The 23,846-nt window shown below is 42.2% G+C and overlaps 1 protein-coding gene across 2 annotated transcripts in view; it reads right to left on the reverse strand.

Moving 5' to 3' along the window:
• Positions 1 to 5,287: 5,287 nt before the first annotated feature.
• Der-1 (derlin-1) overlaps positions 5,288 to 23,846 on the reverse strand; it is a 93,699-nt gene continuing 75,140 nt past the window's right edge. Inside the window, exons 3-6 of one of the 2 annotated variants that reach the window (XM_068344186.1) lie at positions 12,054 to 12,165; positions 11,151 to 11,391; positions 7,433 to 7,540; positions 5,288 to 6,621 (exon numbers count right to left, since the gene is read on the reverse strand). In XM_068344186.1, coding sequence (XP_068200287.1) covers positions 6,474 to 6,621; positions 7,433 to 7,540; positions 11,151 to 11,391; positions 12,054 to 12,165 — 609 coding nt within the window. In that variant the 3' untranslated portion in view covers positions 5,288 to 6,473. The remainder of the gene's footprint in view (positions 6,622 to 7,432; positions 7,541 to 11,150; positions 11,392 to 12,053; positions 12,166 to 23,846) is intronic. The other variant, XR_011039078.1, reaches the window with a different exon arrangement.

The following is a 23,846-nucleotide window of genomic DNA, read 5'->3' on the forward strand; positions in this document are numbered from 1 at the left end:
ATTATATGGGGGAACTAAAAGAAAGTTTTAAGAAATTTTTAAGGGGGAAAAATAATATCAACAACAACCCTAGTTGGAAAAGCAGGATGCTATAAGCCCAAGGGCTCCAACAAAGAAAAATAGCCCAGTGAGAAAAGGAAATAAAGAAATAAATAAACTACAAGTTTAGTAATGAACCATATAAAATGTTTTAAGAACAGTAATAACATTACCAAAAAGATCTTTCTTATCTAAACTACAAAAACTTAAAATAACAAGAGGACAAATGATACATAAAAGTGTGCCCTCAAGCAAAAGAACCCTACCCGAAGACAGTGAAAAACCATGGTACAGAGGCTATGGCACTACCAAAGACTAGAGAACAATGGTTTTGTTTTGGAGTGTCCTTCTTCTAGAAGAGCTGCTTACCATAGCTAAAGAGTCTTTTCGGTTTACAGTCACTCCGGCCCCTAGTTACACCGGCCCTCAGTCACTGCGGCCCCCAACCCTAGTCACTCCGGCCTACCACCCTAGTCACTCCGGCCCACTAATTATACTATGTTATCTAGAAAGAATATATAATAACAGGCTCTCTCTTTTATTAAATAATTACGCACAGCCTTACAACTGGAAATAATGGCCTGACTACTGACCACAAAGCCATTTCGAAGTCCATCACGATCTTTTCCACTTTACACTCCTGAATTATTGCTAAAATAGAATTCAATACCTTTCTGTCGTCTCTCTTTCTTTTCCCTGACATAAGGATGAAAGCTAAGGGGACTTGTTTTACATTTCCTTCGCTTCCCTTAACGAAGGCATGGACTCCAAATAGCTGTTGAAACGGGGCCCGTACTACACGAAATGTGGCATCTAAATACCATGTCCTTGCCTTCATCAACAAGGCAAGTTGGTCTGCAGTGGCAAATACTAAGTGTCTTGCATCATCTAGAATAATATCTTTCTGGAGGAATTCATTCGGGACGTGATCAACTACCAATTCAAAATCCAATGAATTAGGTTCAACAGGTCTATCTTTCTGTCTTATGCAGATAACACTTCCAGTGATGCCATTGGTCCCGCTCATCACACTTAAAAGCGTGCTGGCGTAGACGGACTTCCTCAGAACAGGCAACATACGGAAAGGAAGCCATGGTTAGAATGGATGGTATGCAGGGTTGTGCTTACAAGAAAAGTCGTTTTGTGTTCGAAACAAGAAAAGTCGTTTTGCGTTTCGAAAACCTCGGTACCTCAACTCCGAGGAAGGAGACAGCGTTAACGACTATCATCTATTACGCAAACTCAAATAGCAAGTATGTTTTGTAGTAGTAAATTTCTACTACTATTACTACTACTACTAGTAGTAGTAGTGGTAGTAGTAGTAAAATTCTACTTCTACTATCATAATCGTTATTATCATTATTAATATTTATTATTATGGAGGAAATGAGAGAGAGAGAGAGAGAGAGAGAGAGAGAGAGAGAGAGAGAGAGAGAGAGAGAGAGAGAGAGAGAGAGAGAGAGAGAGAGAGACTCAAACAACCCAACAATATATATTGCTAACTTTACACACGTGCGTGCCACCAGGGAGGCCGGAGTGACCTGGGTCGAACACGGGGGAGGCCGGAGTGACCGGAGCCGGAAAAACTAGGGGCCGGAGTGACTAGGGCCGGAATAATGAGGGGCCGGAGTGACTTGCTACCGTCTTTTCTACCCTTACCAAAGGAAAGTGGCCACTGAACAATCATAGTGTAGCAGTTAACCCCTTAGAGTGAAGAGGAATTGTTTGGTAATCTTAGAGATTCTATCAGAATCCATGGAGGAACCTAATATTAAACTAGGTTCCTGAACATTATACACATCTTTTATGGAGGATGATATTGAAATGTTCTCTTCTCTTAATCACAACATTGGAAATCCTAAGACAAAAGTCGACTGTTGCGCTCTTTTTACGTGAATTAAGATTTTTATCTAGCAATTTGTTTTCAATAGCATGTTTCTCCTATAGAAATGTCTCTAATAAATTAGAAAGTTCCAACCTATGACAGAAATCTATCCAATTAAATTCCCATAGACAAATGGTTATAAAAGTATAGGACCAGATAGTCTCGCATTCTGCTGACACAATATCACTTTTTTTCAGTGTATTGAACATTTACAACTGGGAGCTTTTAATGAAATGCAATGAATGGGAAGGAAGTCCTACGGTACCTTGGTTCATGATCAGCACACAATATCAACAAATCACTATAAGATAAAAATTAAAAACTTTTACCTTGTATCAGTCTGTGACCAAAATTTCTCTGTATGTGTATTTATTGAGGACAAGTACTAAGGGGACTAGCACAGTTAAGCTACCTACAAGCAACCCATGGTGTTCATGGATTTTTTGCATCAATTTGTTTCCTATCAATTCCCAAACCCCTGTTGCTCAGAGCTTAACTCCTTCACTTCCCCCGCAGCACTAATAGATGAATAATCTCTAGCTCACATCTCTCACAGGTCTTGAAGTTTTTTTTTATACCCAAGACCCTATTTGTCGTGCTGAGGTCACTATTGGTCATCATAAGAGACATTTTGTGCTGTGTTTTCAAGTTAATAGTAAGGTGAAAATGGGGATCCCTAAGATGATTACCGTAATTAAGACGGTAAAAAGGAAAAGATTAAGATTGCGACTGACCTGCAACAACCATCCATTCATACTGCAACATCCAAAATTAGTAGGGTACAGCTACAATTCTGAACAATAAAGAGGATATTGAAACAATATACGATGCAGAACCGGTGCTGTCATTGACAATTCAACGGCAACATAATCTTGAAGCTGAAACATTACTGCTTATCTGGAATAACGAGAAGTAGTTAGAAGGTGATAGTCACCAACTACACCAAGAAAAGGCAATGGTATTGAAGCTGATCAAGGTACAACACCAAGAAAATAGACGAGATTTAAACTCTCATGTTAAGAATGTGGGATCCCCTGCCAAACTTTACGAAAGATATGGCTTCGGCAGGGTTAGTGGCAAAGCTATTTACTGACAATTTGATGTTACATATTGAAAGTTTGAAGAAAACGTTTTTTAAAATTGCTATAAATAAATGGGTCCCTGTATGGCCTAAGATGTTGGAAGATTTTTTTTTTTCAGTATACATATTTTCTTACTACAATCAGGAATTAAATCATGAATTTTACATTTTTCAACAATGTCAGCTTCATCTGACATGAAATTCATTTCATAGTATTTTATTGGGGACATGGCTGAAGATAAATTTCACACTTTTTGGGGGAGATTAAAAAATGTCTCAAAATCATGATATTAAAAGTTGTTGTAAGCTTCTAACGATCATGTATAATAATTTTAAGTAGTGTACTGTACAGTAAAAATTTCAATCGTAAATACATTACAGCTCGAGTATTACCTCGGTATAGTGTACAAGTTTGATCTGTTCCGGGTGCAAGCTCGCCACCCAAAATGCTCGTAAACCTAAAGTTTTACCTATAAGGAAAAAAACAGGAATTCACTCGATACATTTACACATCCATAAATATACATACTGTATACAACACACTCATTTTGAAAGGTTTGTAGTATTATATAGAGAAAAATATAACTCATTAATACAAATTAATAGTTCACAGTAAAGTAACAGAAATATTGATAAATTAACCGACTTTACCTTTGAGGAGGATTCTGGCTGGCACATGGTAGACGAGGATGAGGAGGAGGGAATTACTGCTTGGAGGAAGAATCTCCCTCCTTGAGAACTTCTCATAAGGCATCAGAAGTTCTCTCTCTTGAACGACGTTCGCTGTCACTAACTCACCTACTTTACCATTTAAGAACACATACAGTATGCAATTTTGATAACCTACCTAGAGATAGCTGCTTTCACCTTTTCTTTAAAATGGCATGGAAATTGGGTAAAAATTACACGAACTTGTCGTTAACACCGCGCATTGTGGCATATGGGCACCACTTGACTGATTCTGTGCTAGTCTCATTCGGTTCACAAAAAGAGAGAAATTTTAGCTTGCAGACCGACAGTTCTCATATACTTCAACTGAAATTTCATGCTTGCATACTGAAATGTTTGTACAGTATTCTAAGTTAGTACTTGTCAACCAAGGTGTTATTACATTAACAAATTTAAGAGGTTTATGGCCTCTTGTGGTTGAGTAGATCTTTATAATTTATGTTAAGTTTTGAAATTTTCACCTTCACAATTTGCATGGAAGTTGTATTTTACTAAAGACGAGAGGTTTTTTACCTTTTGAAAATAAGTAATTATATGATCCAATTAGATCAACTTGTTTTTATCTTGTACAGTCGATGGAATATGTTCTCATATATGGTTAACATGGGATTTTAAGTTTAATTAATCAAAATCATTCTCTTAATTTGGCTTATATGGCCTTGTTCTGGGCCCAGGGAAGCCATCCAGTGCCAAATAATGCAGGAGACTAAAATATGAAAGCAGGTAAGGGGTGGAGGGAACTCTGCAAAGACCATTTATCATCCCTCGGATGTACAGCAGTCAGAATCCACACAGGGTAATTCATCTTATGAATAAGGCTCCTTGTTCCCAACAGTGATTGTCCCATTCTGCAGATTACATTCTACAGCTGCTAGAAATATGTTCTCTGCCATTTGTCAGGCAGCATCCTACTGCATTACCTTAAATATAATTATTCAAAAGTAATTTTTTGGGTCAAATATTTTTAGAATAAGACCAAAAACAAAGGTTCAAACTTAAATTTTGGTTATCAAAAGCAAAGTGGTTCAATTTGCCTTAACAACTGCTAAAAGCCTTCAACCTCTTGATGCAAGGATTTCCATCAGGTGGCAAACATTAAAATTTTCAATTACAGGAAGCAATATCCTCATACAGTAATAGCAAAACACTTTCAGGTCACAATATCCAAGAAAATAATTTTAGCTGGGAAAGAATCATGTTTGTAATATCCAAACAACCAACAAACTATTGATTATCTATTACTTAATTAAATCTATTGTACTTTATACTTCAAACATAAACCACACATTTCATTTCAGTCCTTTAAGAAGTCAATTATCATAGAAAAGTTTTTACCTACGATTTTCTCCCTTACGAAAAGAGCTCTCTCGATTCTTTTCTGTACTATACCAAATCCTGAGCTTCTATCAATTCTACTCCCTTTTTTCTAGATTCCCTGGGCACTTCTGTCTTCCTCCAGCTACTATGTTACTTCCATATGTACAGTTTTCTGGAACAAATCTTCCTTAACTTTCTAATAACTATTTACACATCTGGTGAATGGAAAAAAAACATGTGAAAAACACTTTATTCACATGGGATATGCAATTGTACATATGCTGTTATAAAAGTACCCATATCACATGAGAAAAATTCATGACTGGGGACAAAGTCACAAAAAAATGACCTTGATATATTTGTAAGTCCTTTTTCATTAAATAATTTTGCAACATACAATGCATACTGTATAAACTGTACAGTTTTATGGCTGCCATACAACCTTTCAGTAGTCTGCTTTGTTCAAAAAAAAAAAACATGTACATTGTAAGAAAAATATATTCATGCCATAAAACTAAGGATAGACTGAAGCTTAGTGAAAGGAGCTTAAAGACAGCTTAACAAGATGCTTGGACAACAATACGTGTTCAAACTTCCCGACCCAGAGCAAGGACAACTTGTATCTCCCATTCGATAGAATTAGACTTCAGATATAGTTAGCACACCAATAACCTTAACACGGTTAATATTGCGTTCGACAATTAGTGTTACACGTCTAATACACAAATGTACAATAGTACACAAGTTCTAAATGTGAGAAATTTCATACATGATAACGTGGTGTATAGATGAACTGGCTCAACCAGAAGTTCTATTTTCCAGGTACAGAAATAAGTTGATAATATTATTGGCAACATAACAACAGCTAGTAACTATTATTAACAATACTTGAAAATTCTGTCAATCACATAAAAATTTCAATGGCAATGGATGAAATAACACAAGAAATTTAAAAAAAAAATATTTGCATAATCTCTAAGTTGAGCAGAGAAAATAAAATATTGATAAAGGATAAAAAATTGTATCTAGTTACTTTTTTGAACTCGAGAGGCAAAAAGAAAATTAACAACAGAGATTTATTAGTAATGACAGAACCTTCAAAGGAACTTTCCCTCTTTAGAAAAGAAAATCCTCAAAAACAGATTCATTTGTAAAATGCATCCTTCAAACAATGATTAAATACCAAGTGTTGGTGAAAATTACTGAAAAGCAAAAAACAAAATAACCAAAACATAAATCTCATTACATCACAATGTGCGCATAGAGGCCAAAGTAACCTGCTGCTTGTCCAGAGAGAGGTAATCAAAACGAGACAGACTTGAAGCATGGAAAAATGGGCAAGACAATAGGAAAGAGAAAGATTGAATTATAAAAATCATCTTGCAAAGTGGCAAATGGCAAGGTTATAAAATGGAGTTCCCTCTAGTTGAGAGTATGGCCTTGACCTCGGAATAGTCCGCCACCGCCGCCCCCACCCCCACCGCCAGCTCCACCACCGACACCTCCGCGGGGAGTGGGAGCACTACCAAATCCTGCGGTGCCACCACGCTGGTTTGGGAAATAATGGTACCTGAAAAAAATGGAAGCCATTTTAATATAATGTATATTTTTGTCCATTTGGTGGTTCTCTAAATAATGAGCCAGTTATAAACTGGCCAAGAAAGCAGAAGTCCAGATATGCAAATAAAAATCCTAACATCCCTGGGATTTCATAACAATCTACTATGTACAATCAATGAAGCCTAACATTTAAAATGTATTATACTGAAATGAATATTTTTCACCCATCCTGTATAAATATCAATACTCTCTCAACATAGATCATCTTACCTGAATTAGCAATTGTAATGCGATATCTTTGTAACGGTTGCAGCTATTTAATCATTCTTTACAGACAAAAGATTTGTCTTTGATCATGAATATTACTACAGAACTATTGTTACTTCAGTAATTTCATTACTGAATTACAACCATGAACTAAAAATGGATTAATAGTAATGACAAAAAGCACTGCAATTTTAGGATCATGAAATCAGAGAGGAAACCAAAATTCTCCTTTTTCCAGATCTTCACAGCATTTCCCATTGAGAGTCTACCATGTTCCAATGTCTTTGCTTACCTACATCATAATTATAAGACTATTACTTAGTCACAAGTTTTCATATATGGTACATGAGCTTTCATATCTGATAACTCTTATAGTATTTATAATCATAAATTATATCTATAAGACACACTGTAACTAACTTAAGTGTTATATGAATTTAAAATTTGAAGTTTGAAATACTTGGATGATGTAAGTAAAACTGGAGATAAAAAGTAGAAATGAGTACATAAGGAATTTCCAAGGCAAAGTATCACAAAAGAGGAGAGAAACTCACAGAAACTGTGGTGTGTGAAGTAATCTTGCCCCTCCAAAGTCCTGAGGATACTTGAAGTTCAGGAAGAAGTAAAGATGACCAACTAGGATGCCAATCAAATCATTTATGCTGAAAAAAATAACATAAAACAATTCCTTTAGCTCATTATAATCTTTACAAAGTCATTGTCAATATATTGCTTTATTACAAAATATCAACAACATATGAGAAAATAGATATATACTGCATAAAAAACTAATATATCATCGCGTCTTCTACTACGAGACCACTTTGCTTGTAAAAGGGGGTTCGCAAGTCATCAGCTGATTACCAAAACAAACAAATGATTTGCTACTGTACTTCATTAAATGAAGGGCAATATAAAAATAATTGAATTTATTACATATGAATGATGATTGTAGGTTTTTATTCTATCTCTCGTGAGTTTGAGAGCTGTATGTCATTAGTTGAGTGTTTGAGGGTTGTCAAATTCCCCTATACAACTTTTTCTCAAGTGTTGAGATGCAGAGTGATTTTGGGGGGCATTTTTCGTGACACGGGAAATACGGTAATTTTAATGTTCATTGACAATAGTAAATAAAATCTAAATAAGATCATTTTGCAATAATTCATTATAAACAACATTCTTTGGTCATCACGGTGTAACAGATCTCAATCTTCATCTTAAAAAATATTCTAACGCTAGTCTCTCCCTTTCCAGGTTTAAATGCTGCTCATGAATAGCAGAGGCAAAGGACAATGACATTCCCCTAGCTAGCAGGATAATGGTCTTGAGACTGACCAATATGCATATGATCAGCCTACAAGCTCCCTCTCCCCCAAGCTAGAACCAAGGAGGGGCAGGCAATGGGTGCTGATGACTCTGCATGTAGACTACAGGCTCCCCCAAACTCACTCATCCTTAGCTCACAAGGATGGTGAGGTTGCAGACACCTAACTGAGCAGGACTCGAGCCACAGTCTGGCGATCACCAGGCAGACGTTACTAATAGGCCACAGCAAATTGTAACGAGATAACTCTAAATATGTTGCTTGAGTTCTAGTCTAGACTAAGTTTTCACACAAGCCCTTTCTCTGTGGCTTTATAAGCCTTCTTTCTCCTACTCCTGCATCAATCTCCTCTCTCTCTTCTCACATCAAGCCCAAACTATTTCAGTTTATTTTCCACCCTCAGCAAACCATATTATTCAGCAACCCCTCAACCAGTGCACCCATATCATGCCACACATAATTCTCCCCCATTTTCTCTGTATCTCACCCATCTTTGCTTCCTAAAGAAATAATTACTGTCTATCCCAGCATTGTTTCAACATTCATGAACCTACATTTCATTGTATGCTTGTTGTTTCTCAATGATTCCTTAAATGACAAACCTATTTACAGGCAGTCATATATAGGAAACTATTCCATTGAGTATATTATGTTCAATGAGGTTAAGACCAATACAGTATATCTGAAACATTCTAAAATATTTTCAAGAGCATATCAGGGATTGGGTCAGTCATATGAAGAGAATAAGAAGAAGTTTTGGAAAGAAGTGAAGAGAGTAAGGAAGGCTGGCGCAAGAATTGAAGAGACAGTGAAAGATGGAAATGGAAGGTTGTTAAAAGGAGAGGAGGCAAGGAAAAGGTGGGCGGAATATTTTGAAAGTTTGCTGAATGTTGAGGATAATAGGGAGGCAGATATAATTGCTGTTCCAGGTGTTGAGGTGCCAGTGATGGGAGGTGAGAATGAGAGAGAGATAACAATAGAGGAAGTGAGGAGAGCACTAGATGAAACGAGAGTAGGAAAAGCATCTGGTATGGACGGTGTGAAAGCTGAGATGTTGAAGGAAGGGGGTGTGACTGTACTTGAATGGTTGGTGAGATTGTTTAATATGTGTTTTGTGTTGTCAATGGTACCAGTAGATTGGGTTTGTGCATGTATTGTACCACTATATAAGGGTAAGGGAGATGTGCATGAGTGTTGTAATTCAAGAGGTATTAGTTTGTTGAGTGTAGTTGGAAAAGTGTATGGTAGAGTACTGATTAATAGGATTAAGGATAAAACAGAGAATGCAATCTTGGAAGTACAGGGTGGTTTTAGAAGAGGTAGGGGTTGTATGAATCAGATTTTTACAGTTAGGCAGATATGCGAGAAATATTTAGCAAAAGGTAAGGAGGTGTATGTTGCGTTTATGGATCTGGAGAAAGCATATGATAGAGTTGATAGGGAAGCAATGTGGGATGTGATGAGGTTATATGGAGTTGGTGGAAGGTTGTTGCAAGCAGTGAAAAGTTTATACAAAGGTAGTAAAGCATGTGTTAGAATAGGAAATGAAGTGAGTGATTGGTTTCCGGTGAGAGTGGGGCTGAGACAGGGATGTGTGATGTCGCCGTGGTTGTTTAACTTGTATGTTGATGGAGTGGTGAGAGAGGTGAATGCTCGAGTGCTTGGACGAGGATTAAAACTGGTAGGCGAGAATGACCATGAATGGGAGGTAAATCAGTTGTTGTTTGCGGATGATACTGTACTGGTAGCAGACACAGAAGAGAAGCTTGACCGACTAGTGACAGAATTTGGAAGGGTGTGTGAGAGAAGGAAGTTGAGAGTTAATGTGGGTAAGAGTAAGGTTATGAGATGCACAAGAAGGGAAGGTGGTGCAAGGTTGAATGTCATGTTGAATGGAGAGTTACTTGAGGAGGTGGATCAGTTTAAGTACTTGGGGTCTATTGTTGCAGCAAATGGTGGAGTGGAAGCAGATGTACGTCAGAGAGTGAATGAAGGTTGCAAAGTGTTGGGGGCAGTTAAGGGAGTAGTAAAAAATAGAGGGTTGGGCATGAATGTAAAGAGAGTTCTATATGAGAAAGTGATTGTACCAACTGTGATGTATGGATCGGAGTCGTGGGGAATGAAAGTGATGGAGAGACAGAAATTGAATGTGTTTGAGATGAAGTGTCTGAGGAGTATGGCTGGTGTATCTCGAGTAGATAGGGTTAGGAACGAAGTGGTGAGGGAGAGAACGGGTGTAAGAAATGAGTTAGCGGCTAGAGTGGATATGAATGTGTTGAGGTGGTTTGGCCATGTTGAGAGAATGGAAAATGGTTGTCTGCTAAAGAAGGTGATGAATGCAAGAGTTGATGGGAGAAGTACAAGAGGAAGGCCAAGGTTTGGGTGGATGGATGGTGTGAAGAAAGCTCTGGGTGATAGGAGGATAGATGTGAGAGAGGCAAGAGAGCGTGCTAGAAATAGGAATGAATGGCGAGCGATTGTGACGCAGTTCTAGTAGGCCCTGCTGCTTCCTCCGGGGCCTTAGATGACCGCGGAGGTAGCAGCAGTAGGGGAGTCAGCATTATGAAGCTTCATCTGTGGTGGAAATGTGGGAGGTTGGGCTGTGGCACCCTAGCAGTACCAGCTGAACTCGGTTGGGTCCCTGATTAGGCTGAAGGAACATAGAGAGTAGAGGTCCCCTTTTTGTTTTGTTTCGTTGTTGGTGTCGGCTACCCCCCAAAATTGGGGGAAGTGCCTTGGTATATAGATAGATAGATCAGTAAATCCTTACAATTTGCTGGTGTACCCATCATGAATTGAAGTAAATTTTCCTTCTATCACTTCCAAAGCCCTCACTACTAGGCTAATTGTATAATAAACATCTAAAAATATAACATTAAAGTAAAACTGAAAACAATATTTCTTTATAAAACAAATACCATAAATGCTTCAACCTGAGCAAAACTCACCCTCCAGTAGTGATAAAGTTGAAAAGCAATAGAACCCAGGGGAGGTACATGGCCTTGAACTGCGTTCCAAACCAGAAGGAAACTATCGTGTCCTTGTTGACCTGACACCATACATACAACACGGACATGATCATGAAGTCCATAAGGAACGGTGAATTAATGAGAAGGGCTACGATAATAAAGCATATCCAGTTGAAGAGTAACATGAACAGATAATCTGCTGGACGGCCATTGAACAGACCTGCAATAAAACAACACAGTTAGATAGATAACAATTAAAATTACTGTACATATTGGAGAGGGAGAGCGCTAGCATGGTCAGCAAAGTTCCATTAACAAGATGTGCTTACTCTAGACTACTAATGTATTTTCAAGTTTTCTATTAATTTCTTCGATAGCAGTTGATCTTACTTGAAAAGCATATGTACAATATTTTGCTTAAAAGAGGCATCATAGCCCAGTAAAAATTTCACTGAACACTGCCTATGAACTTTCTCAGGAGAATAACCAAAAACCTTCACCAAAACCATTGCTTACTTAATGTTTGAGATAAAAGTGTTTGTGCATAACCAACTCATCTGTCTGTTATTGCATAAACTTCCCATCTTAGAAAAGGGTCACTTAGTTCTTTGGTTAAAACAAAGTATGTAAAAAAAAAAAAAAAGAGAATGGCATACAAACAAAAGCTATTATTTAACACTGTTTGCCCACATATATTTTGTCCCTAAGTAAAAACATTAAAATGAAAAAGGCTATCCAACCATTCATAGGATAAGTACAATGAACAAAATAAGAAGTCACAATCCTCTAAATACATTACCGTATATCTATCACTAATAGAAATCAAAAGTTTTATTTCAATCATCATCATTGACTGTACAACTACACATATTTTTGTCTCACCTGTCTCCAATCTAAGTGAGTAGTTATACAAGAAGTAACAATTTATGAGGAAGTGAAACCCGTACGGTGGAACCAGAGGATAGTAAAAGACTGATGTGAGCGCCCTCCATATCTGAAATGAAAACAAAGTCGTCGTCTATGAATCGTCAATGAACTGCCACCATTTGAATTGCAAGCTTAACCCTTTTACCCCCAAAGGACGTACTGGTACGTTTCACAAAACTCATCCCTTTACCCCCATGGACGTACCGGTACGTCCTTGCAAAAAAATACTATAAAAATGTTATTTTGATTATAAAATAAATTTTTGAATATACTTACCCGGTGATTATATAGCTGCAACTCTGTTGCTCGACAGACAACTCTACGGAAAAACTCGCCAGCGATCGCTACACAGGTTGCGGGTGTGCCCAACAGCGCCATCTGTCGACCAGATACCCAGCTCTCAATGTAAACAAAGACTCAATTTTCTCCTCGTCCCACTGCGTCTCTATTGGGGAGGAAGGGAGGGTCATTTAATTTATAATCACCGGGTAAGTATATTCAAAAAATTATTTTATAATCAAAATAACATTTTTCAATATTTAACTTAGCCGGTGATTATATAGCTGATTCACACCCAGGATGGTGGGTAGAGACCAGTAATATATGTTTACACTTTTATGAGCTAAGAGTTTTTTATTTCATTTTAGAAGTTATCAAAATAACAAAAACAAAATAAATAGGTACCTGGTAAGGAAGTCGACTTGAACAATTACTCTGCCTTTTAAGTACGTCTTCCTTACGGAGCCTCGCGATCCTCTTAGGATGCTGATCGACCCCTAGGATCTGAAGTATCAAGGGTTGCAACCCATACAACAGGACCTCATCAAACCCCTAATCTAGGCGCTCTCAAGAAATGACTTTGACCACCCGCCAAATCAACCAGGATGCGAAAGGCTTCTTAGCCTTCCGGACAACCCATAAAAAAACAACATTTCAAGAGACAGATTAAAAGGATAAGGAATTAGGGAATTGTAGTGGTTGAGCCCTCACCCACTACTGCACTCGCTGCTACGAATGGTCCCAGTGTGTAGCAGTTCTTGTAAAGAGACTGGACATCTTTCAAGTAAAATGACGCGAACACTGACTTGCTTCTCCAATAGGTTGCGTCCATTATACTTTGCAGAGATATATTTTGCTTAAAGGCCACGGAAGTTGTTACAGCTCTAACTTCGTGCGTCTTCACCTTAAGCAAAGTTCGGTCTTCCTCACTCAGATGTGAATGAGCTTCTCGTATTAACAATCTGATAAAGTCTGACCAAGCATTCTTTGACATAGGCAAGGATGGTTTCTTAACTGAACACCATAAAGCTTCAGATTGGCCTTGTAAAGGTTTAGTACGCTTTAAATAGAACTTAAGAGCTCTAACAGGGTATAAGACTCTTTCTAGTTCATTGCCTACGATCTCCGATAAGCTGGGGATACCGAAAGACTTAGGCCAAGGCCGAGAAGGCAGCTCATTTTTGGCTAGAAAACCAAGTTGTAGCGAACAGGTGGCTTTTTCTGACGAAAATCCGATGTTCTTGCTGAAGGCATGAATCTCACTGACTCTTTTAGCCGAGGCTAAGCATACCAGGAAAAGAGTCTTAAGAGTGAGATCTTTCAGGGAGGCTGATTGTAACGGCTCCAACCTGTCTGACATGAAGAATCTTAGTACCACGTCTAAATTCCATCCAGGGGTAGCCAAACGACGCTCCTTGGTGGTCTCAAAAGACTTAAGGAGGTCTTGCAGATCTTTATGTTTGGAAAGATCTAAGCCTCTATGCCAGAAGACCGATGCCAACATGCTTCTGTAGCCCTTGATAGTGGGAGCTGAAAGGGATCGTCCTTTTCTCAGGTATAAGAGAAAAATTATATTTTCATAATAAAATAAATTTTTGAATATACTTACCCGCTGGTTATATAAAAGAGCTGAAGTCCCTGACGCCAGGGCAGAAATTCAAATCTCGCGCTATCGAAGATACGCCAGGTGTACCAACCGCACCCTAGCAGTAGAACAGGTGGAACTACACACCAACTCCAGTTCTTCCATGCCTCATAGCCATACCATAGGTAGTCTCTAGAGGGGAGGAGGGTGGGTGTTAAATTTATATAACCAGCGGGTAAGTATATTCAAAAATTTATTTTATTATGAAAATATCATTTTTAAATATAAAACTTACCCGCTGGTTATATAAAAGAGCTGATTGACACCCCTTGGTGGCGGGTCAGAGACAGCTACATATAGAAAATTCACTTAAGGGTTACATACAATAAACTTAAGCAGTTCTCACCTGATAAGGAAGCTGACAGCAATGATACTCTGCCTCATTTCGTCCGCTATCCTTAAGAGATCCAGTAATCCACTCGGGCTGAAAATTTCTAGGAGCTTTCAAACGGTACAACCACCTATAACATGACAGAACCTCAACCAATACCCTTGTTCCGGGTGCACTCAAGGAACAAATTGACCACCTAACCAAATCAAAGATTGCGGAAGACTGACGCCCAATCTCCACAAACAACCATAACAAACGAGTTCCAAGAGATAGAAAAGGGGTATTAGGAAAAAAGGGAACGTAGTGGTAGATCATTCACCTACTATCGCATTAGCCGCTATAAAAGGACCCAACGTAAAAAAGTCCTCATAGCGAGTCTGAACATTCTTCAAATAATGGGATGCAAAAACAGACTTACTTCTCCAAAAAGTTGTATCCATCAGACTTTGCAGAGAACGGTTCTGTTTAAAGGCCACTGAAGTCGCTACCGCTCTGACTTCATGTGTCTTGACTTTGAGGAGCCTCTGATCCGACTCATCACACTGAGCATGAGCTTCTCGAATCAACAATCTAACGAAAAAAGACAAGGCATTCTTAGACATGGGCATCGAGGGTTTCCGGACTGCACACCACAGAGCATCTGAGTTACCTCTCAGATTCTTAGTCCTGTCCACATAAAGCCGTAGCGCTCTAACTGGACAGAGAACCCTTTCCAATTCACCGCCAGCCAAATCAGAAAGGTTAGAAATCTCGAAGGATTTGGGCCATGGTCGAGAAGGGTTTTCGTTCTTGGCCAGGAACCCCAGTTGCAAAGAACAAATGGCTTTCCCATTCCGAAAACCAATGTTCTTGCTTAAAGCGTGTACTTCACTAACTCTTTTCACAGTGGCGAGGGTAACTAGAAAAAGGGTTTTCAAGGTTAAGTCCTTAAATGAAGCCGAGTGTAAAGGCTCAAATCTGTCACTCATGAGAAATTTAAGGACAACATCCAAATTCCAGGCGATGGGAGCTGTTTGAATCTTCTTGGTCGTATCAAAAGACCTAAGTAAATCTCGTAGATCTTTATTATTAGAAAGGTCTAGGTTCCTGTGTCGAAAAACCGTCGCCAACATACTCCTGTAACCTTTAATAGTCGATGACGAGAAGTTATGCTTAACTTTAAGGTCCAAGAAAAAATCTGCTATTTGGGAAAGCGAGGTACTGGAAGAGGAAATCGCGTTAGTTCTACACCATTCCCTGAACAACTCCCACTTGGACTGATACACCTTGATGGTTGAAGACCTTCTTGCCCTTGCAATTGCCTTGGCTGCCTTCTTCGAAAATCCTCTAGCTCTAGCGAGTTTTTCGATAGTCTGAAGGCAGTCAGACGTAGAGCTCGGAGGTTTTGATGATTTCTGGCCAAGTGAGGTTGTCTGAGAAGATCGGGTCTCATGGGAAGGCTTCTCGGAACATCCACCATCCATTCCAGTACCTCTGGAAACCAGCTCCTTGACGGCCAGAACGGAGCTATCAGTGTCATTCTGGTCTCCTCGTGTGAAATGAACTTCTGAATCACTTTGTAAAGGATCTTGAACGGAGGGAAAGCATAAACCTCCATGTGTGACCAGTTCATCAGAAAAGCGTCTATGTGTAAAGCTTCGGGGTCTGGAACCGGAGAGCAGTAACACTCTAGCCGTTTGGTCTTCGCGGTGGCAAAGAGATCCACGAGAGGTCGACCCCATAACCGCCACAGACTCTTGCAGATGTCCGGGTGCAGAATCCATTCTGTGGAGAGAACCTGACCTTTCCTGCTGAGTCTGTCTGCGCTCACATTGTTGACCCCCTGGATGAACCGCGTCAAAAGAGTCACCTTCCTTTCCTCCGCCCAGATGAGGAGCAGTCTTGCAATCTCGAACAGAGGCCAAGAGTGGGTCCCGCCTTGTTTCACAATATAGGCCAGAGCTGTCGTGCTGTCCGCATTGACTTGGACCACCTTGCCCCTGATCTGCTTTTCAAAGCCGATGAGAGCTAGATGAATAGCTAAAAGCTCTTTTTGATTGATGTGGAGAGAGGTTTGCTCCACCATCCAAGTCCCCGAAAGCTCCTGCTTCTCTAGAGTGGCTCCCCACCCCGAATTGGAGGCGTCGGAACACAACACGAGGTCTGGGTTCCTCTGAAGTAAAGACAAGCCTTCTTTCAGTCTGGGCTCGTTGTTCCACCATTGAAGATGAGACTTGATGGAAGCCGAGATGGGAATGCAATCCCTGTCGAGGCTGTCCCCTTTCTTCCAATGGCGGTTGAGATGAAACTGAAGAGGACGCAAGTACAACCTCCCCAGGGTCACGAACTTCTCTAACGACGAGAGAGTCCCCAGAAGACTCATCCAATCTCTGACGGAGCAAAGATCTCTCTTCAGGAACGTTTGGACTTTTGAGGGCTGCTTGGATTCTCACCGACGACGGAAAAGCCCGAAAACTCCGACTGTGAATCTCCATCCCCAAATAAAGAATCTCCTGGGATGGAATGAGTTGTGATTTTTCCGAGCTCACCAGGAGACCCAGTTCTCTGGAGAGATCCAAAGTCATCTTGAGGTCCTTCAAACAACAATCGGCTGAGGAGGCTCTTATCAGCCAATCGTCCAGATACAGAGAGGCCCTGATTCCCCTCGAATGCAGCATGCTTGCCACGTTCAGCATGATCTTGGTGAACAATAGAGGAGCCGTGCAGAGTCCGAAACAAAGAGCCCTGAACTGGAAGACCTTGTTTCCGTCCATGAACCTCAGATAACGTCTGCAGCTGGGATGAATCGGAAGGTGGAAATAGGCATCCTGAAGATCTAAAGAGACCATCCAATCGTCCTTCCTCACAGCTGCCAGAACTGTTTTCTGAGTCTCCATAATGAACGTCGAGTTCTGGACGTAACCATTTAGCACACTTACGTCCAGAACCGGTCTCCACTCCCCGGAACTCTTGGGTACTAGAAAAAGGCGGTTGTAAAACCCCGGAGACGTAACATCCTGCACTTCCTCTATTGCTTGTTTCTCTAATAAAAGAGACGTCTGTAGAAGCATGGCTTGCTTCTTGGGACCCTCTCTGTATTTGGGCGAAAGATCCACTGGATCTGTGACTAAAGGAGGATTGGTCAGGAAGGGGATCTTGTAGCCTTCCTTTAACACCTGGACGGACCAGGGGTCCGCTCCATTCCACTCCCAAGCCTCCCAAAAGTGAGTCAACCTGGCACCCACTGCTGTCTGAAGGAGAGGGCAGTCAGACTTTACCTCGGCCGGACTTGCCCCCTCTGCCTCTAGGCTTCCTTCCTTCTGGTTTAAAAGAGCCTCTTCCAGAGGACTTCCCACGAAAGGACTGAGGTCGAAACCCAGAAGAAGATTCCTTAGGTTTACGAGATAAGAATGACGGAGGCAAACTTTCCTAGTCGAATGAGTAACTAAGTCATGTGTGGCCTTCTGCGTGAGAGCAGTAGCCACCTCGCCTACCAATTCCTGCGGAAATAAGGAATTAGACAAAGGTGCGAAAAGAAGGCCCGTTTTCTGGTAGGGAGACACTCCTGCGGAGAGAAAAGAGCACATTGTGGCCCTTTTCTTGAGAATTCCAGCTGTAAACAAGGCAGCAAGTTCGTTGGAGCCATCCCTCACACCTTTGTCCAAGCAGGACATCAAATGAACCAAACCACTAGTGTCCGTTTCCGTCATATCAGAGACCCTCTTACTCAAAGCCCCCAAAGCCCAGTCCAAAAAATTAAAAACTTCGAAGGCCCTGAAAAGACCTTTAAGCAAATGGACGAACTCTGGAATGGACCACCAAATCTTTGTCTTCCTTAAGGCAAGACGACGAGAAGCATCTACCAAACTTGAAAAATCCCCTTGAGCAGAAGAAGGAAAACTCAAGCCCAACACTTCACCAGTCTCGTACCACACACTAGATTTAGAGGCTAACCTAGCGGGAGGAAAGGCAAAGGCCGTCTTGCCAAAAGATTTCTTGGAGTCCAACCAAGAACCCATTAACTTCAAGGCCCGCTTAGAGGATCGAGAAAGAACCATCTTGGTATAAACTGGAACCTTGGTAGCTTTACCTAAGATGAATTCAGAAGGCGGAGAACGAGGGGCCACAGGGGTAAAAGAATCCGGGAAAATTCCAGTCAGAATAAGCATAAACTTGCGAAGGTCCACAGCATGCTGATAATGCTTCTCCTCCTCATTCTCAGAGACTTCCTCAATAGGATCATCCTCATCCGACTTTTCCTCTGGTTCGTCTTCTGGCAGTGCAGCAACAGCCGCAGCCTGAACCGAAGGAACAACGTCTGGATGGGACTGCCTGTCAAGGCCAACATCTGCGTCAATCTGATGGGGAGAAGTAGAAGTAGATTGATGCGAAACACGGACGTGTAGACTATCATCCTCAACCAACAACTGCCTAGACCACTTAGAATCCGACTGCTGTTGAACAGAAGAACGCTTGAAATCAGAAGGTAACTGTTGAAGATCACCGCGAGGTCGCGTAAAGTCCGAGGACTGTTGCCGCGAACCGTCAAAGTAGTCAGGATGTCGACGCTGCAAATCAATGTTTTGACGCGACGCATCCAAAAGTTGTTGACGCGGACGATCCACTACTTCAAATCGTTGACGCGTCTCGTCCACTTGTCGACGCCGATGTTCTTCTCCGCGACCAGAATACGAAAACTGGTCAACCAAAACTCTCTGACGCGACTCATCAAAATCAACCTGGCATTGAACACTATGACTGGGAGACCGCCTAAGTGATAACTCGTCAAGACCAGATACCATCGAACGTTTGTGCGATAACTGGTCTGACATCGAACGCCCAGACATAACGCCAACACCTGGTTGATAAGAATCCATCAACGACGAGAGTTGTTCCTTCATAGACAAAAGCGCAGACCATTTCGGATCAACAGAACTCCTAGAAGGAAGATTCGCACCAACGTCACCACGCATTTCGGGGGAAGAAAGCCAATCCGATGGAAGAGGGGGTGCATGAATAGTAACAAGGTCCGAATCGGAAGGAATCATATCCACACGAACACGGTGATCTGAACGTTTGGCCGGAGTGCAAGCGCTGGGAGAACGGAAACGTTCCGGTGAACCCCACGAACTACATCCTGGACGCACAGGCGATTCCCGACGCTGTGAATCATCATGCGTCCGTTTAAGCGGTCTAGACGCTCGACGCCAGATCTCACTCCCCGACCCTTCATCGGAAGACGGGGATAACGCATGAACCTCACCTTTCCTACGATGAGGGTGAACGACCTGAGCTACGGCAACAGGAACGTTCGAGGGGACGTCTGCACGATTGATGACGCTTCTCGTTCCCTTAAGCCGTTCGACATTACTTCTCCCATGGGTTCGAGAGCTCGAAAGAGTTCTTAGGCTAGGTGAACGACAAGATCGTGCCGACGCACCCTCCGCAACACTAAACACATTATCAACACTTGTCACAACACCGAGAGAGTCACGATTCTTCGGTACCACATCAGACACTGAAACACTTTCCACAGTTCCGATAGGCTCACGGTTTTTCAATACCTTTAACTCGGAAAAGATAGTATTTCTATCGGCTGCTAAGGACTCAACTTTCTCACCAAGAGACAAAATAGCAGTAAACATGTCCTTCATAGTAGGTTCCTGATCTACCACCACAGGGGAAGGAACAGGATTAGGAACAGGTAAATTAGGTAAGGCTCTATCCACAGATCGGGAAGAACTACGCCTAACTCTATCTCTCTCTAGTCTCCTAACATAACGATCGAAAGTAACAAAATCATCATTAGTTAAGGAAAGACACTCATTACACCTATCATCTAATGAACAAAATTTACCCCTACATTTTACACAAATAGAATGAGGATCAATAGATCCTTTAGGAAGTCGTGTACGACAACCCTCACTAACACACCTACGCTGAGCAGGGGAGGAGTCGGCCATTTTTAAAGCTAACGTGAGAGACCGACAAGCAAAAAGTAAGGGAAAAAGCAATAAAGAAAATCTCAAACAAAAAGATTTCAAGATCTTACCAAGGGGAATTAATCAACGATAGCTTAAACTCAAAAAAGAACGTTGTACATCACCAAACAACTTCCCAAGAGAGTAAAACACGAGAGCGAACTTCTATATGTCAGTCAGCTATGACGGCAGAGAGAAGAACTGGAGTTGGTGTGTAGTTCCACCTGTTCTACCGCTAGGGTGCGGTTGGTACACCTGCCGTATCTTCGATAGCGCGAGATTTGAATTTCTGCCCTGGCGTCAGGGACTTAAGCTCTTTTATATAACCAGCGGGTAAGTTTTATATTTAAAAACAGCTATTTGAGCTACAGAGGTACTGGTCGAGGATACAGAAACTGACTTGCACCAGTCTCGGAAGACTTCTCACTTCGATTGGTAGACTCTAATGGAAGACGCTCTCCTTGCTCTAGCAATCGCACTGGCTGCTTCCTTCGAAAAGCCTCTAGCTCTCGAGAGTCTTTCGATAGTCTGAAGGCAGTCAGACGAAGAGCGTGGAGGCTTTGGAGTACCTTCTTTACGTGTGGCTGACGTAGAAGGTCTACCCTTAGAGGAAGACTACTGGGAACGTCTACTAACCATCGAAGTATCTCGGTGAACCATTCTCTCGCGGGCCAGAGGGAAGCAACTAACGTCAACCTTGTCCCTTCGTGAGAGGCGAACTTCTGCAGTACCTTGTTGACAATCTTGAACGGTGGGAATGCGTAGAGATCCAGATGTGACCAATCTAGGAGGAAAGCATCTATATGTATTGCTGCTGGGTCCGGGACTGGAGAGCAATAGATTGGAAGCCTCTTGGTCAGCGAGGTTGCAAAGAGATCTATGGATGGTTTTACCCCAAGTAGCCCAAAGTCTCTTGCACACATCCTTGTAGAGGGTCCATTCGGTTGGAATTACTTGCCCTTTCCGACTGAGACAATCTGCTATGACGTTCAAGTCGCCTTGGATGAACCTCGTTACTAGGGAGATGTCTTGACCTTTTGACCAGATGAGCAGGTCCCTTGCGATCTCGTACAACGTCAGTGAGTGGGTACCTCCTTGTTTGGAGATGTACGCCAAGGCCGTGGTGATGTCCGAGTTAACTTCCACCACTTTGCCTTGAAGGAGAGACTTGAAGCTTTTCAAGGCCAGATGTACTGCCAACAGCTCCTTGCAGTTGATATGCATGCTCCTCTGACTCGAGTTCCACAGTCCTGAGCATTCCCGACCGTCTAGTGTCGCGCCCCAGCCCACGTCCGATGCGTCCGAGAAGAGAACGTGGTTGGGAGTCTGAACAGCCAGGGGAAGACCCTCTCTTAGGTTGATATTGTCCTTCCACCAAGTCAGACAAGACTTTATCTTTTCGGAAACCGGGATCGAGACCGCTTCTAGCGTCTTGTCCTTTTTCCAGTGAAAAGCTAGATGGTATTGAAGAGGACGGAGGTGTAGTCTTCCTAGTGACACAAATTGTTCCACGGATGACAGCGTCCCTACCAGACTCATCCACAGCCTGACTGAGCAGCGTTCCTTCTTCAGCATCTTCTGGATGGATAGCAGGGCTTGATCTATTCTGGGGGCTGATCGTCTTGTTGTTCAGCAACGTCCTCATCAGAGGGTTCCTCATCCGAAAACTGATGAGGAAACGGCAACGGAGTGGGCAACGTCTGGCTCGCTGAGTCCGGTCGCACTGGTGCATGCGTGACGGAGCCGGACGCAACATCATGGAACTGCTGCACAGTCTGTGAACTGTCAACAACCATGGGTGCGCGAGGAAGCACAGCGTCAACCCGAGACTGTCTAGACCGTCTGGGTTGTGCAGTCAACACCCTAACGGGTTGCTGAGGTTGACGCACTGCGTCAAAACAAGTCACCTCTGCTGGTTGTTGAACGTCCTGAACGTCAACAACCACCTCCGAGCGTCGCTTAACGTCAACGTGCGGCTGGCAACCCACACTGGGTCGCATCGGTGGAGGAACCACCTCAACTGGCAGACGCGAGTAGGTTACCTCAGCGTCAACAGGGCGCACAACCGACCGGATGGAAGGTTGTTGGCCAGAAGGTTCGGTAGCAACCTTCTCCGCATTAAAGTCCTCTATCAAGGACGCAAGCTTGGACTGCATGTCTTGCAGCAAAGCCCATTTAGGGTCTACGGGAGCAGGTGCGGCAACAGACGGGGTTAGCGACTGAGGCGGTACCGCTTACCATCCCTGAAAGCCTTGTTATGCATGACATAATTGTACAGCAAAACTTCAAAGGCTCGAAAACAGCTGTGAAGTTGACCTGTAAAAAACTTGGAGCGTCTCCTGGCCAGGCGCCAGGGAGAGTCTACGAGAATTGAGAAGTCTATCTGGGCAGAGGCATGAACTCCCAAGCCGAGAACTTCTCTCGTGTCATATCAGACTCTCGCTCTATAAACCAGTTTAAAAAAAAGGGAAAGCAAAGGCTGTATCCCCCAAACTCCTCCTGGTGAAAAACCAGTCGCCTAGCCAACGTAAAGCTCTCTAGGAGAGCGAGAGAGCACTAGCTTAAAAACAACGGCTTCGAAGTAGCTAGGCCTAGTGTAAGCTCTGACGTTTAGGCGAACGAGGAGCAGCAGTTACAAAAAGATCCGGACAAAGATCCTTAAAAAAATCATCATGATTTAATTAAAGTCCATAGGGGGCTAAGCAGCTTTAGTCTCCTCTCCATCTGACAGAGTCCTCAAGGGAATATCAGTAGGAGGGGGAACAGCAACTTCCTCATCTACAGGAACCTTGTCCGATAAAAGCTGAGTCTCAAGCAAGGGAGAGACCTACCGTGGTGGCAATGCTTTACAAGCAGAGTCCACACTCACTGGTGCATTAGTAGCGGACCAGAACGCAACGTCATGTAACTGCTTGACAGTCTGTGAACTGTTAACAACTGAACTGTCAACCACAACAGGTGCTTGACGCACAGCGTCCACTCGAGACTGCTTTGACTGCCTAGACTGAGCAGTCAAAACAACTCTAGAATGCGGAGGTTGACGCACAGCGTCAAAACAAGTCAACTCCGATTGTTAGTGAACGTCTTGAACGTCAACAGGAGCATCAGCAAGTGGCCTAACATCCAAATGCGGCTGAAAAACCACACGAGACCGCATCGAGTGTGGTTCTAAACAACCTGACTGACGTGACTAAGCTACGCCAACGTCAACAGTAAGCACAAAGGAACGTTAGGTTGGCTGAAAGCCAGGATATCGATGAGATAAACGGCTAGACTCAACGGACTAATCGGCAGAATAGTCTTCCATAAGGGAGGCAAGCATATACTGCATGTCTTGCCATACAACCCATTAAGGATCAACGGAAATGGTTGTGGTAAGAGACGAGGGTAACGTCTGTGACCGCAACACTTTGCCAACAAAAAAAGACTCTCGGAGTCTGTGTTACGCTTTTGTTAGGCGGCGAGCAGTTATCCGATGACTGCATAGGGTCAGAGCTGTCCTAATGGTTGTAACCAGGACGCTGGACCTGTCC

This window comes from Palaemon carinicauda, chromosome 20 (assembly GCF_036898095.1).
Source record: "Palaemon carinicauda isolate YSFRI2023 chromosome 20, ASM3689809v2, whole genome shotgun sequence".
NCBI lineage: Eukaryota > Metazoa > Arthropoda > Malacostraca > Decapoda > Palaemonidae > Palaemon > Palaemon carinicauda.